This window comes from Gopherus flavomarginatus, chromosome 12 (assembly GCF_025201925.1).
Source record: "Gopherus flavomarginatus isolate rGopFla2 chromosome 12, rGopFla2.mat.asm, whole genome shotgun sequence".
Classification (NCBI taxonomy): Eukaryota; Metazoa; Chordata; order Testudines; family Testudinidae; genus Gopherus; species Gopherus flavomarginatus.
The window spans coordinates 39,180,273-39,194,431 of NC_066628.1; the positions used below are offsets into that span (position 1 = coordinate 39,180,273).

Genomic DNA, 14,159 nt, shown 5'->3' on the forward strand with positions numbered 1-14,159 from the left:
TAGGGAGCATCTACCTTTGGATATGTGCACTTCACTTCCCCTGAAGCCATCAGCAATCAAATACATGTGTGAGGGCAGCTGAGATCTTTCAGTATTCATGTAACAAAGCAGTTATTGAAATGAGTACTAAGTAAAGTCAAATGCTATGCACTGTATATAACTTATTGCACTTGTGACACTACAGAGCAGAAAATATCCATTTTTCTCTAATACATCCATGCTGGGATCATCACTACAGCTAGTAAGTGATTTTTTGCATTGCCATTAAGGCTTTTGGGACAGTCCTACTGTTAGCCTGTGATATAAATTTTAATATTGTTACCAGTGCATCAGCTGACTGCTACAGGTCTTTCTCCCATGAGGCAAACTTCACTAGAACAGTTGTCCAGTAGAACACACTCCTCTACTAGCAACAACCTGTGCCTATAAGGGGGGTACTGATGGTTCATAAAGAGTAGTTGCAGCACCTCAGAATAACATGCTATTCAGATAAAAAGCAAGCACTTGTTTCAGCATTATGGTGGCAGTGTATGGTACAACTGTCAGGTACTCCATGTCTGAACTTCTCTCTGTGGGTTAAGTAGTGTGCCACTGGAACAGCCTCCAGTGTATCTTCCTTTTAGCTGCAACCCCCTCACTGCTCTGTTACAACGGAGCCAGGGAGCAGTACCATTACAATTGTCCAGCTGGATTAAACAGCACAGGGGCAGGTTTATCTTCCTTTCTGTGATGAACTGTTGGAAATTAAATACTGGAGATGGAAGAGTACAGTAATCCCACCCACTGCTGTACAGCAACAGAACAACTGTGCTGAATCTCAGGGGCACAAAACACCAGAATGTGTAGGCTGTTACAGTTTAAACACAAAGGCAGTACAAGATCCTATATTGCTAAGGCCCTAGCAGACAAGGTGACCTACAGAAACAAGAGGATGCTAATGTGAAGCTGGCCAGTTTGAGACACTTTATGGAGAATGGCTTCTAATATATGATGGGTTCTGTCCAGGTGCCTTCATGACACCTATCCTAGTGTCACCCATTAATTAATACTGTCCCTAACATAGGTTGGAGGTGAAAGGTTCTGTTTTGGTGGCTAGCTGTAGCACCACTATCCTCTTTCAACAATCCTTCTGGAGCCTGCTCCAGCTCTCACTCAGGATAAACCAGTCTGCATGGCTGCCAAGTCTTTCCTTGGAATAGCTGTTTTGACACTAGCTTGCTCAGGTTAGTGGTCACATTATGGTGTAATAGTAAAATATGTTAGCATGCAAGCTCCTAATCAGAACTGAGGCACTGAACAAATGTGTGTAAACAATGTAAATATCCAGCTCAGAATCAAACACCAAACTGCTGCGAAAACTGTTATATTGACAAAGCTGACAATTCTTATTTCAATAGCATTTCATCACTCCGCCACCCTGATGTATCAATACACAGCCATCCTACATACTTCTAATGGGTCCTGGAATGGGCTTATGTATATTTCTATACCATACAGCCACACCACCACTGATTTTAGCAAAGGTTTGCATGAACCTTCTTGCAAGTGTCAGTAAGAAGATGGATATACTCCACCTCCTTACAGGGCCATAGTTACCCAGATGGGTTATGGCTTTCCTCACTCCTCTGTTGACTGGCAACCTCCTGCTCCATGAGTGAGGGAGAGAGTCTTAACATGTTCTAATTTAATGTTAGCAAACAACAGGAGTTGCAGACCAGCTGAGACACAAGCACAACAAAAATGATCTAAGCAGTAGTTCTGCTCTGTTCTGAATGGACCAGCAAATCCAGTGCTGACTGATTAAAGGTAGTTTCACCAGAACATAATTCCATAGGAATTCTGGCTGTGTCAATGGTGGCAAGAGATGCTGACAATGCACATGTCCAGGTAGCAGCATCATTGCTGCGAGTTCTGATGTAATACATTTTGCACAATTTTGTGGCTTTGCAGAGCAGTTACCACATTCTCATAGAGAGCGTTCACGCTGATGCACAGAGACTGGCGCTGCAGCTCCGTCACCCGACAAACAGCCACAGTACTAACGGCACACAGAAATATCAAGAGCAGCAGCTTCAACAATGCCTGGAACCAGGAGCGCCTCTGCCGGGGCAGCTGAGATGGATGAGAAACTGATGAAAGCTCTGTAATGATATAAATTGCAGGAAAGAGAATGGGAAGACCAAGTCACTTATCAAGAGAAATCTGTACCCCTAAAACATCCAACATGCAGATCTGAGTCCCTCCCTTATGGTAAAATTATATGCCACATGTTTAGCTCTCCCATAACAAGAAAACAATTACTACACCATCTCAGATTTCCCTAGCTTTCCTCAGTTCTAAACATATGCACAGACCCCATCCACAAAGGATGAAACAATACATATTTCTTTTCAAGAAGCAGATGTTTTTGATCTCTCAGAAAACCACCATAATGCCCACATCCAGATGAGCAAACAGCTATGAAGTTGATGAAATGCATTAAACTCATGTTAAGAAGCCTTTTTTGCAGGTATTTTTAAGGTACATTCATTTTTATGAGGCAGAGGAAATATTCCTTAGCAGCAATTGCAGAACTTTGAATCATGTAGATAAGTAATCAAGAGCTCCATCAACTGCAAATATGTTGAAGTTCTGCTTGTTCTCCCAGAGTTATTCATATGTTGCAAGATTCTGAACTAGCTCTACCACTGTGGTCTGATTCCCCCACCCCTTGACCATATTCAACACGAGGGACTACTTCCTACCATCTTGCTACATAATCTGGCACTATTAAAAGCATGGTGGAGCTGGAGGTAGATACACTTCAATGGTAAGGTTCTTGCTTATTCTCTTCCACCTATTTCTCCTACACTGTGCCAAAATATAGATGAGAAGAGTTACACTACTCTACGGAATACACCCGCTCCTTGGTGAATATTTCTCATTTGAATCTACAGTTGACTTACTTGGGATCTCACTGCTTTCTTTTTTCGCTTGTGTTTCCATCTCTTGCCTTGCCGCTCTTAGTGCATCATACTCCCGTCTCCTGCGTTCCTTCTCTTCTGCTTTCTCTCGCCTCCGGAGTTCCCTCTCCTGAGCCTCCCTTGCTCGCTGCTCTGCTTCACGCTTCTTCTCCATTTCTGAGGACCAACACAAACATTTTTTCCCCTTCTGTAATAAGTGCTGCATGACTGCTCTTCCCCACTGGGAAGATAAAGCAATGAAATAACTGCCCCATTTTATCATCCAGAAGAGTTGGATGCACACCCTGTCTTCCTCCTTTGGATCTATTCTCTCCTGGAATCAGTCTCATGTGAGTCAGTGAAAAAATCTACACAGTCCTCATTCCTTACACTTGGTCAATAACATCTCTCATCCAGAGATCTCAGCACTTTACAAGCATTAACTGAGCCACACAATACCACATATGAAGCACTGTCCCCATGTTACAGATGCATAAAATGGAAGCACAAAGGTTAAAGGGACACTGTCAACTTAAATTTTATTAACGGGATTAATTTTAAAGAAATCCTAGTTTGACAGAGGACTCTTTATATAGTAGTCCCTGAAAAGTAGTAGTTTAATTGTTTTTAAAAAATTAAGGGTTCTTCTGCCCCCATTAATATAAGAGTCTGTTTCACAAACAACCCTGCACCGAGTATTGTCAAATGCACAAAGTATATTGAAATAAACATTTGTCACTAACTTTTGAACTATAGTAATCTTCACTATTAGAGTTTTCAGACAAATGTGATTTTTCAGTTTGTTAATGTTCCTTTAAGGGTTCATTTACATTCAAAGTTTGTACCCATAATTCATCAATGGTAACAACATTCGTGCAAGCACTTTATGGAAAGGCCTCATGCCTTTTTAGCACTGTTGAGGTAAAACAACTGAACCTTCTCTACATTAGCACTTCTACTTGTGGTGAATTAAAGCTCTGAACTTTGTCAGTGTAGACTAGACCTATGTGACATGTTCACAGTGAGTAACAGTAAGACTCCCGTTCTCTTGCTCCAGCACTCAAGCCACACTACCTTTTTAAGAAGGGAAGAAAAAGAAGGTGCTTATGGAAAATGATCCTCTTTAAGAAGAGAGGCAGTTCTCCAGTACGGTGTATCAGCATGGAAATCATTTTCCAAGATCTACTGAAGTAAAATCAGCCTTTAGGTTTTAGTGGGCCTCCCAAGACATATCAGGAACCCACAACCCATCAGGCCTTTTTGCAGTTACCCATCTGATCCTCCAGAGGCCCATGCCTCTCCTCTAGAATGGACCAGGCATCTCTCCCCTTTCACAGGATTAAGCAGTTGGCTATTGAGGGACCTCTTCCTCCACCTCCAATTCAATACAAATATTCTGTACGTCCTCGGTGCCAAGATATTTGGAACAGTCTTTGTTAGCTGCCCTGGAAGGGCAGAATCAGCTGGTTTGGATATGCAATCAATGGACTCAGAAAAGAGCCTAGACCGGTAAGTGGGTGGGGGGTGTCATGTGCCTACCTCGCTCTGCTTGTAGCCTTCGTTGCCTTTCTCGATCCTGCTCAGACTGGATAGTTTTCATATGCTGCAGCACCTTCAAGATCCAAGACAACAGCATGAGATCTATGCAGCAGATTCATTGCATTATCCTCTTAATATGGAAACAGCATTAGAATGCAGCCATTAAGTGGGAGAAGGATTACATTCCTCTGGGATTGACTTCTAATTCTATGTAGCAGAATACAAGGGAGTCCCAAGTGGCTCTTACAGTGATGCCACAACCTTCAGGTTTACCCCACAAGCTCCACATTGAAGGCATGCATCGTCACTACCAAACCCCCCGCCGTCATTCAGTGCTAGGACAAGCTAATATTTTAGTTTATTTTAACAAGAGGAGACACCATGCTGCTTTTATGACTTAAACATGAAAATGAATAATACAAACAACCACTTAATTTTAAGTGAGGCTGCCACAGACTCCACGAGCCCTTGCTTAGGTCCAACTTGCCTCACAGTACACTGGGCTTTGACCATGAAAGTGAGGTAACAGACACGTTAATGATGAAGAAAGTTGTGACAATAGACACTGATTTGACTTTTCTACACAGGAGATGAACCCCAACCCGATGATGTCATCTACCAGGATACATACACGTCTGATAAAGGAATGTCTAATAAAATCTGCATTGGGCTAGATCCTCAGCTGGTGCAATTTTGTGCAGCTCCACTGAGACTTCCATGACTTTGCTGAGTGTTTGGAGCACTGTCTCAGCTTTGGTCCCAAAACTGCTGCTTCAGGGTCAGACAAAATCTCTCCATTAAAAAGAGAAATCCTCCTTGCAGCCTGTGCGCTGGTACTAAGTGTATCCACTGCTCCATGATCACATGGTTTTTCTAAGGCTGAAAAAGGGTATGTGATCCCTGCCTCAGGAATGGCAGAGAATTGCAGCAGCATAGGCTCCAACCTGCTCCAGCCCTGCTCCGTGGCTCCCAACAGTAATTCTTCACACAAGCCTACAGATTGCCAGCACTTCTTCAGAAGCGCAAAGCTGGATATGGATTATTTTTCTCAGTACATCTTTTTCCTAGTGATCAACATTTAAATGCTCATTCTTAATGCCACCTCAGGCTGAGCACCCTCCTTAGCTTACTTCCTAGATCAATGGTCAGGGCACTTATGAAATCATTGCAGGATTAATACTGGCTTTGAATGGGATTAGCCTGTCCCTCATTGCCCTCCTGACCGATACCTTAAAAATTGCCGTGCTGAGAGCCTCCAAGCAAGAGGAGGAGAAAGAACAGCCATGGAATCCATGTAGAAAGACAAGAATAAAATGCAGAGCAATTTTCCTTACTCTGATAGCAGCCTGTTTACATTGCTTCTCATCCAGGCAGTCTCCTGCCACTTTGGCCAGGGTAGGATCCAAGGGATTGTCCTTCAGATCCAACCACTTCAGATTCTGCAGGAAGGAAACACAAATGGGACCAGGCTAGAGTAGGCACACAACAGCACAGTGATAAATAAAGAGCACAAACAAGGCTGTGCTCATTCTGGAGAGTTCAAAGCAGAAACAAAGAGCTATTTAGTTGTCACGTGAATGAAAGAGATATGGGAAACAAGTTCACATTTCAGGCAGGAGTTTAATTGTAACAAAACTGTAGAAGTTTTGTCAAGGGCAGTGCTGCAGATCCCAGTTGCGTTTTGGAGCTTACAGTGGTCTGCTGGCAGAGAGACTGACATTTTACTAGAGAAATCAACTTCAGAAGAATCATGAGACTCTGGGCTGCACTCCAAGGCCTTACGTAAACTGCCTAGCAGAGGGGTTTTACCTTGAGCTGTGCAAAACTGACTGGTAGCATAACTAATCGGTTGTTCAGGAGGTCCAGGTGCTGCAAGTTAACCAGGCGACCAAAGTCTGAGGGGAGCTGCTGAAGCTGATTTTTACTCAGATCAAGTTTCACCAGGTGGGTCAAACTGCAGAAGTCCGACTAGAACCCAAACAGGAGTGAAGAAGTTTACAAGCTTGTCAATCATCTTTACTAAGGAATAATAGATATAGCAGCTAGCGTAAGCTGCACAGTGCAGGGAGCTGAGGAAGATCTACATGGACTTGGACTCATTACAGAGCTGCTTGTGTGATGAAGGAAAGTTACTCTCTTCCCCCTCTACCCTCGGACTGTGAGGCAGGGAACAGTGGATACTCTAAACAGGGTTAGACATAGCAATATAATTACAATGAAAATAAGACATACAATGGTGCTTTTGGTATCCAGCTGGTAGAACACTTTGGAATGAAAGCTGCTAGAATCTTCACTGAGTACACTCTCATTTTCTATAAGAAAGCACAGCTAATATGCTATGCCAGCCAATCTCAATAAAACTCAATCACTTATACTGACCCCTCTGTAATGGTGGCAGTGTCACTCATCCTCCCAAGAAGCTAAGACAACTGCTAGTTACCACACTCCCGCCTGGTCCTCCCGTGAAGGAGGATGACTGTACCTTTCCAAAGATATTTCCAAACAGACCCCTCCCTCCTCCACAAAGCTTCTCTCTCATCTTACCGGTAGGGAAGTGAGGTTGTTACAGGACAAATCCAATATGGTAGCCTTTGGAAGGGCACCCTGAGAAAGAGCCAAGGAACCAAATTAAACCTATATCAAAGCTACAGTACTTTAATACATTTGATACTCTGCTGTTTAAGTTTCTGTTTCAGTCTCTGGGATTTCTCCCATACATGGAGTTTTAAGAACTCCCCAGTTGCTACCATTTGAGTTATCTTTGAGACTCTTACATCTCACTCAAATTCAGGGGCTTATGAACACTGCTCCCCCTGAAACAAGTTCTTCACCCAAAGCATCAGTTTAACCCACAATCCATCAGATTTGTTATATCAGTTGGGAACCTTCTCTTCTTCAGGTCAGTGCAACCACCAAAAGTCAGGATGACAGGAAGAGTTCAAGATTGTGTATCCTTCTCTTCCCCTTTTCTTCAAACCAGGAGAAACAGAGTGTGTGTCTTCCAAACGCACAACTGGCAACACCTCGAGCTGATAAAATCCAAAAAACTTACACAGGGCCCAAGGCATTCCCAGGAATCACCCCACCTCCATCCCCCATGATCAGTACATTCACAAAGACCGGGTGTAATCTCAGAAGCTCCCCTGCAATACCTTACATCCCCCAGGAAAGACTGATACTGACCAGTTCTTTGACTGGTATCTCATTCAGGTCACTCAGGCTCAAATCCAATTCATTGCCATCAAGTTTGTCTTTCAGGTTTACTCCTTTTCCTCCAGCTTTTGCCATGATCCTGTTGAAAGATAAATTCAGAGTCTCAAGTGGCTCAGCAAAGAGCCTTCATTCTTGGAACGGGAAAAAGACAAGGAATGGAGGAGGGGGCACCAATACATTTTAGCAAGCCTCCAGATTTTCTTTTAATCTGTATCTACCTAACAAGTACAGCAGGAGTAATGACAGCTGTCATGCCCTGCAAGTATGCCTCAACTGTAACCTTTAAGGACCTCCTTTAGAGGCCAGGGATATTTTAGTCCCCCTGGGCCATTCAGATCTTGCTGGTCCAGGTGCAAATGTTTTCCAGTTCAGGCTAACTGAGGATGTGGTTTTTGCAACCTGCTTACTGGGAACTGGATTGACAGCCCACCAACTCATTTAGCAGAGGTTACTGAGCAGCCCACCAAATGGGAAAACTATTGGTTGTTCCTCTTTACCAATTCAAGCTGGAAATGGACTGGCAACCTCAACGTGAGATGCCTGATAGAGATCCCTAGTGTGTGTCTCAGCATGCACCTTCAAGGCTTTTCTGACTGAGCAAGAGTTTTATTTTCTCAGAAATAATCCAGTGAAAACATCGTGAAGTTTCTGTTTGTCCCACTGTCTGAGGGTTGAGGTTTTGGGGTCCCCAGGGTGTTTGTGAAGAGAGCTCTCTGTCTGAAGGGGAGAAGTACAAGAGGGGTAACATGAACCCAAGTGGAGGGGGTGACTGGATAGAGGGGGAGGAGGCAATGCTGAACAGTGCATTGCCCCAGCTCCCTGACTCTGGCCCAGCACATCCTGCTGCCACTTTGCTGCTTTTATTCCCTTGCTTCTGGTAAAGGGGGCGGGGAGCACAAAGGCTGGAGTGGGGTGTATCCCCAGGCACCTCAAGCCGGGGGGGCTTTACAGACACAGCATAGAGAGAAGGCGATCCTGGGTCCCATCAACCCCATCCCCTGTGGGAGTGCCCCAGCCCAGCAAGGGCTTCCCCCCCAAGGGACCAAGAGCGAGTCTCAGACTGACAGGTCTCCCCCATATTCCCTGGCTGCCCCTGCACAGGGATCCTTCTCATCCCAATACTCCCCGGCCACCCTCGCACAAGGATCCCCCCCATCCCAATATCCCCAGCCGCCCCCGCACAGCAATCCCCCCATCCCAATACTCCCCGGCCACCCCCGCACAGCGATCCCCCCATCCCAATACTCCCGGCCACCCCCACACAGGGATCCTCCCATCCCAATACTTCCCGGCCGCCCCCACACAGGGATCCCCCCATCCCAATACCCCCGGCCGCCCCCGCACAGGGATCCCCCCCCATCCCAATACCCCCGGCCGCCCCCACACAGGGATCCCCCCATCCCAATACCCCCGGCCGCCCCCACACAGGGATGGATCCCCCCTATCCCAATACTCCCCGGCCGCCCCCGCACAGGGATTCCCCCCCCATCCCAATACTTCCCGGCCGCCCCCACACAGGGATCCCCCCATCCCAATACCCCCGGCCGCCCCCACACAGGGATCCCCCCCCATCCCAATACCCCCGGCCGCCCCCACACAGGGATGGATCCCCCCTATCCCAATACTTCCCGGCCGCCCCCACACAGGGATCCCCCCATCCCAATACTTCCCGGCCGCCCCCACACAGGGATCCCCCCATCCCAATACCCCCGGCCGCCCCCACACAGGGATCCCCCCATCCCAATACTCCCCGGCCGCCCCCACACAGGGATCCCCCCCATCCCAATACTCCCCGGCCACCCCCACACAGGGACCCCCAGGGGCGCCGACCAGAGCAGGCGGAGCGACCCCTCCCCTCGGGCCCCGCACTCACCGCGCGGCCCCACTCCCAGGCTGCCAGCCACTTCCGCATCCACGTCCCCGTCTCAGCCCCAGCCCACCAGCGCCAACGAGCCGGCCCGCTGGCCAAGAGGGCCCCACGCTCAGGCCGGAGGAGGAGGGGCAGAGCGGCGCCCTCTGCAGGGCCAGCGGCTCTCAGCTGAGCGAGCGAAGGGGGGGAGGGTGGCTGAGAGTGGGAGCAGGGGGCGAGTGGGGAGAGGGGAAGGTGGGAGTGAGGGGAAGTGGGAAGGGTTAAGGTGAGAGGGGGGCAGAAGTGGCAGGGAAGGGAAGGGGTGAAGGTGGGGGCAAGAGGGGAGGGGTGAAGGTGGGGGCAGGTGGCAGGGGGACAAAGGGGGGGTGAAGGTGGGAGCAGGGGAGAGGGGAAAGGTGAAGGTGGGAGCAAGGAGGAGAAGGCCGTTGCTAGCACTGCTTTGTTTAACACAGTTGCGGGTGACACTGTTTCCCTTTAGTAGCTGTGTCTGATAGGGGCTCTGAAGCCCCGTTATTAAACCTGTACCAGAGCTACAGTGCTCTAACGTATCTGACTCTCTGCTCGAATTTCTGTTTCAGTCTTTGGGATTTCTCCCATGCAGAGAGTTTTAAGAGTTTTCCAGTTGTCACCATTGTGATCTCTGCCATAAGTCACTTCTGAGACACTTTTAATCTTCCTCAGATCCTCACTCAAATCCAGGTGTTTATTCTCCCTGAAATTGGTCCTTCCTCCAAAGCAACAACTTCATCCTCCAGCTACTAAATTTATTAGATCCATTTTTTTCAGGATACATCAAGCCCTGTTATTCTGGGCAGCTGGGAGCTCCCCATGTGAATCAGAGAGCCCATGAGATACTGGATGCTAAATCTCTCTGCACACATGTGTTGATCTCTGTTTACATGACAAGCCTGGGTGCTAAAATAAACCCAAGGGGCTAGCCTTGCAGCCCTGATGTAACTGAAGTATCATGGATCCAAGGGAGTGCCATGTCTCCTCAAACTGGGGCAATTATTTAGCATCTATGCTCCCTGTGGAATTGGTATTCTGTGGTCTCTCCCTGCTTATCTTGCCATGGGGCTGCTTGTGCCTCAATTTCCTGATCTCTGTGATGTGGTGTGTACCCCATGGGCTGTGAAGGGGTTAATGTGGGTTTGAGGGGCCGGTTAGGTTACCTGGGTGCATCTGGAGGGAGAGTCACGTCTAACTGAACAAGAAACCCGGTTGGCCAGGAGTATAAAGCCAGGAAGTTTGCAGCAGAAAGAGGCTGCAGGGACAGAATCCGCAGTTGCTCTCTGGGAGCAAGGAGGAGGGGAGGAGAAAACCAAAGAGGGAGAATAAACCCTGGGGTTCTAGCCCTGGGAGACGGGTCAACCCCAGAGGAGTTATGGCGAAAGGAAGCTTGAGAAAGCTAGGTGGGAAGAAGCCTAGGGAAACAGCAGCAAGGGGTAGGATTGTGTGGCTCTTGGCTGCTTGTTATAGGATCCTTGGGCTGGAACCCAGTGTAGAGGGTGGGCCTGGGTGTGTTGGAGGTGCCCACTGGACAGCTGGTCCAGAGATACTTTATTACCCCGGAGGGGAGGCCTCTATATTGACTCTATAGTGACCTGGCTAGAGAGCTGAGTCACGAAGAGAGAACACCCTCAGTTGTGACGGGAGAGCGAGGGGTCACAGCTTGAGTAACTGACAGAAGAGAGTGCCAGACTGGACGAGAGCTGATTCCCCAGAGCAGCCACAAGAAGTCACCACCTGTTTTGAGAGAACCCTTCATCGCAGTTGTCCTCCTTGGATTCAGTTGGCACTTCTGGGACATTGGTGAACTAGGCTGTCATCCCACAGCCTTGTCAGGATCTGGATCAAGTAGGGTTGCCAACTTTCTAAGCACACAAAACCAAACACCCTAGCCCTGCCCCTTCCCCAAGGCCTTGCCTCCTGTTCACTACATTTTCCCACCCTCAGTTGCTCGCTCTCTTCCACCCTCACTCACTTTCACTGGACTGGGGCAGGGGGTTGGGGTGTGTGAGGGGGTGAGGGCTCTAACTGGGGGTGTGGGCTCCAGGGTTGGACCAGAAATGGGGGGGTTATGGTGCAGGAGGGGGCTCCAGGCTGGGGCAGGGGTTTGGGGTGCGGGAGGGGGTGAGAGCTCTGCCTAGGAGTGCAGGCTCTGGAGTGGGGCCAGGAATGAGGGGTTTGGGGTGTAGGAGGGGGCTCTGGGTTTGAGGGGGTTGGGGCACGGGTTTCCCTCTGGCAGCTCCCAGTCAGCGGGGGTGCTGAGGCAGGCTGCCTGCCTGTCTTGGCACTGCACTGCACCCTGGAAGCAGCCAGCAGGTCCGGCTCCTAGTCGGAGGCACAGTTGGTGACACTGCATACTGCTCTCACTTGCAGGTGTAACACCGACAGACCCTGATTGTCGGTGGGCAGGACTGAACCTGGGAACTTTGGAGCTAAATGCACGAGCCTCTACTGCATAAGCTAAAAGCCATGTGGCTCTTAGCTAAGGCTGTAGAACAGACCCATTAATCCCTAAGTGATCTCGGTACCATTACATGGGACAGAGCACCACACCCAGGAGGCCTGTGGGTTACATAGGCACTGCTCTCACAGGTCCCATTGGCCATGGTTCCTGGCCAATGGGAGTGTGGAGCCAAGGCTTGGGGTGGGGGCAGTGTGTGGAGACCCATGTCCACCCAGTCTAGGAGCGAGACCTGTTGGCCACTTCCGGGGCACAGCGCGGAGCCAGGACAGGTAGGGACTAGCCTGCCTTAGCTCCGCATCACCGCTGACCAGACTTTTAATGGTCTGATCGGTAGTGCTGAATAGAGCCACCAAGGTCCATTTTCAACTGGGTGTTCCAGTCGAAAACTGGACACCTGGTCACCCTAGGGTCAAGGTTCTTTGCCCGATTGTCTTTATGTAGCAGGTCAACCACTTGTGCTTTGGTTAACTTCTTAAAGTTTAACTCTTTTGGACAGCTGTATCATCTGTTTCTTAGGGAGCTGATAATATCTCCTCTGCCTTGTCAGTCCTTTCCTTCTCTTTACCCCAAAGAATGTAAACTACTGCACACAGTAACTAAATAATGTTACCAGTGGGCACTGGACTGTGACTCAGGAGACCTGGGTTTTATTTCTGGCTCAATCACTGATCTCAGGCAAGTCATTTTACCTCACTGTGCTTCCGTTTCCTGGCCACCCTTTGTCCAGCTTGTGCAAGCAGAATGCAAGATTTTCGGGGGGGGGGGACTGTGTCTTATGATGTGTCTGTCCAGTGCCTAGCACAATGGGGCCCCGATCTCAGCCTTGAGGAGAGCCTACCACAAGCTACATCCTCCCTCCTTGCAGCACAGTGTGAATAAAGGCTGGAAAATTAAAATACAGAAGCCAGATTTTACAACAGAGGCTGATGATTTTAGGTGCTCAACCAGAGGCAGCTTAACCAGGCCTGATTTTCAGAGAGTGAGTGCCCAGCACTTTCTGATATTCAGGCTCTTTGAGAGTGTCTCAAGTTGGGCATCCAAAAATGGAAGCGCCCTAAGCCACAGTGGTCTGATTCTATTCTCACACTCATGGAATGCCACCAACATCAGTGGAGTTACTCCTGATTTACACCATTGTAAAAGAGCAGAGAATTCGGCCCATAGTGTAGCTTCATGCAGCAAATCCCACCTCCACTTTCCTCACTGATAGTCCTTCCATCCGCCTGCCCTCAGACTGTAGTCCTGCTCTGTTTGTCTCTCTTGTTTTGGTGCCAACGCAGCAAACACTAACTCATGTGTTAGTTACTTAACTTATGTGAGTTAGTCCTATTAAAATCAATATGTAAATACAGGAGTAACTTTATGCATGTGCATAAGTGTTTGTGGGATCGGAGCCTTTGACTGTAAAGTCACCCTGATTGATTGGTCCTTCAGCTCTCATGTAGATTGCACCAATCACAACATGTCTTCCATTCTTCTCGTATCCTGGCCTTCCTTCTCCACGTGTGGCCATGTCTTTTCATGATAAAATCTTCCCATCTCACTGGAAGGCAGCGGAGTGGTCATTTCAGTTCCCATGGGTACCATTCGGCGACAGCTGCAGTCCATCTGTTGTCGGTGAGCCTTGTTATATTTACTGTAAGGTATTCAGGGCAAAAATAATGTATTTTTATCTGAGTCGATAATGCCCCATGTTAACTGTCAGTGCTATATAGGCAGCATCCCAAATGCATAGTGTGCTTGTGCTTTACAACCACAGAGGCTGAAGGCCGGCTTTAGGCCAATTCACCCGATTCCCGGGATTCAGGTCCCGCGCCTAAGAGGGCCCCGCGTCTTAGGCTTTTTTTTTTTAAACACACACTTACCCTGGGTCCCTGGCTGCAGTCTGCTCCAGGGTCTTCTGTGGTCCCACTCCCTTGACCAAAGTGCAGGCAGGAGCGCGGCAAGCCCCACGGCCCTGCTCTCCCGGCTGGAGCTCCAGCCGGAGCGCGGCAAGCCCCGTTGCCCCGTTCTCCTGGCTGGAGCTCTGGGCCCTTTAAATAGCCCCCAGAGCCCTGGGGTAACGAGGGGCTATGGGAGCTATTTAAAGGGCTAGGGCTCCAGCTGCCTCTGCCATGCTGGT

The 14,159-nt window shown here is 48.6% G+C and overlaps 1 protein-coding gene across 2 annotated transcripts; it reads right to left on the bottom strand.

Annotated features, from left to right (window-relative positions):
• Positions 1 to 1,347: 1,347 nt before the first annotated feature.
• On the bottom strand, positions 1,348 to 9,651 carry LRRC59 (leucine rich repeat containing 59). Of its 2 annotated transcripts, none has more exons than XM_050920523.1 (8): positions 9,568 to 9,651; positions 7,665 to 7,773; positions 7,026 to 7,085; positions 6,291 to 6,449; positions 5,816 to 5,920; positions 4,482 to 4,554; positions 2,946 to 3,119; positions 1,348 to 2,141 (listed from the first exon to the last, which is right to left on the bottom strand). In XM_050920523.1, exons 2-8 carry the CDS (start codon positions 7,767 to 7,769, stop codon positions 1,897 to 1,899), a joined length of 921 nt encoding a protein of 306 aa, XP_050776480.1. In that variant the 5' UTR covers positions 7,770 to 7,773; positions 9,568 to 9,651; the 3' UTR covers positions 1,348 to 1,896. The 2 variants fall into 2 exon arrangements, with proteins under 2 accessions (XP_050776480.1, XP_050776482.1); XM_050920525.1 differs by having other exon boundaries at positions 7,665 to 7,776; positions 9,568 to 9,620.
• Positions 9,652 to 14,159: the final 4,508 nt, after the last annotated feature.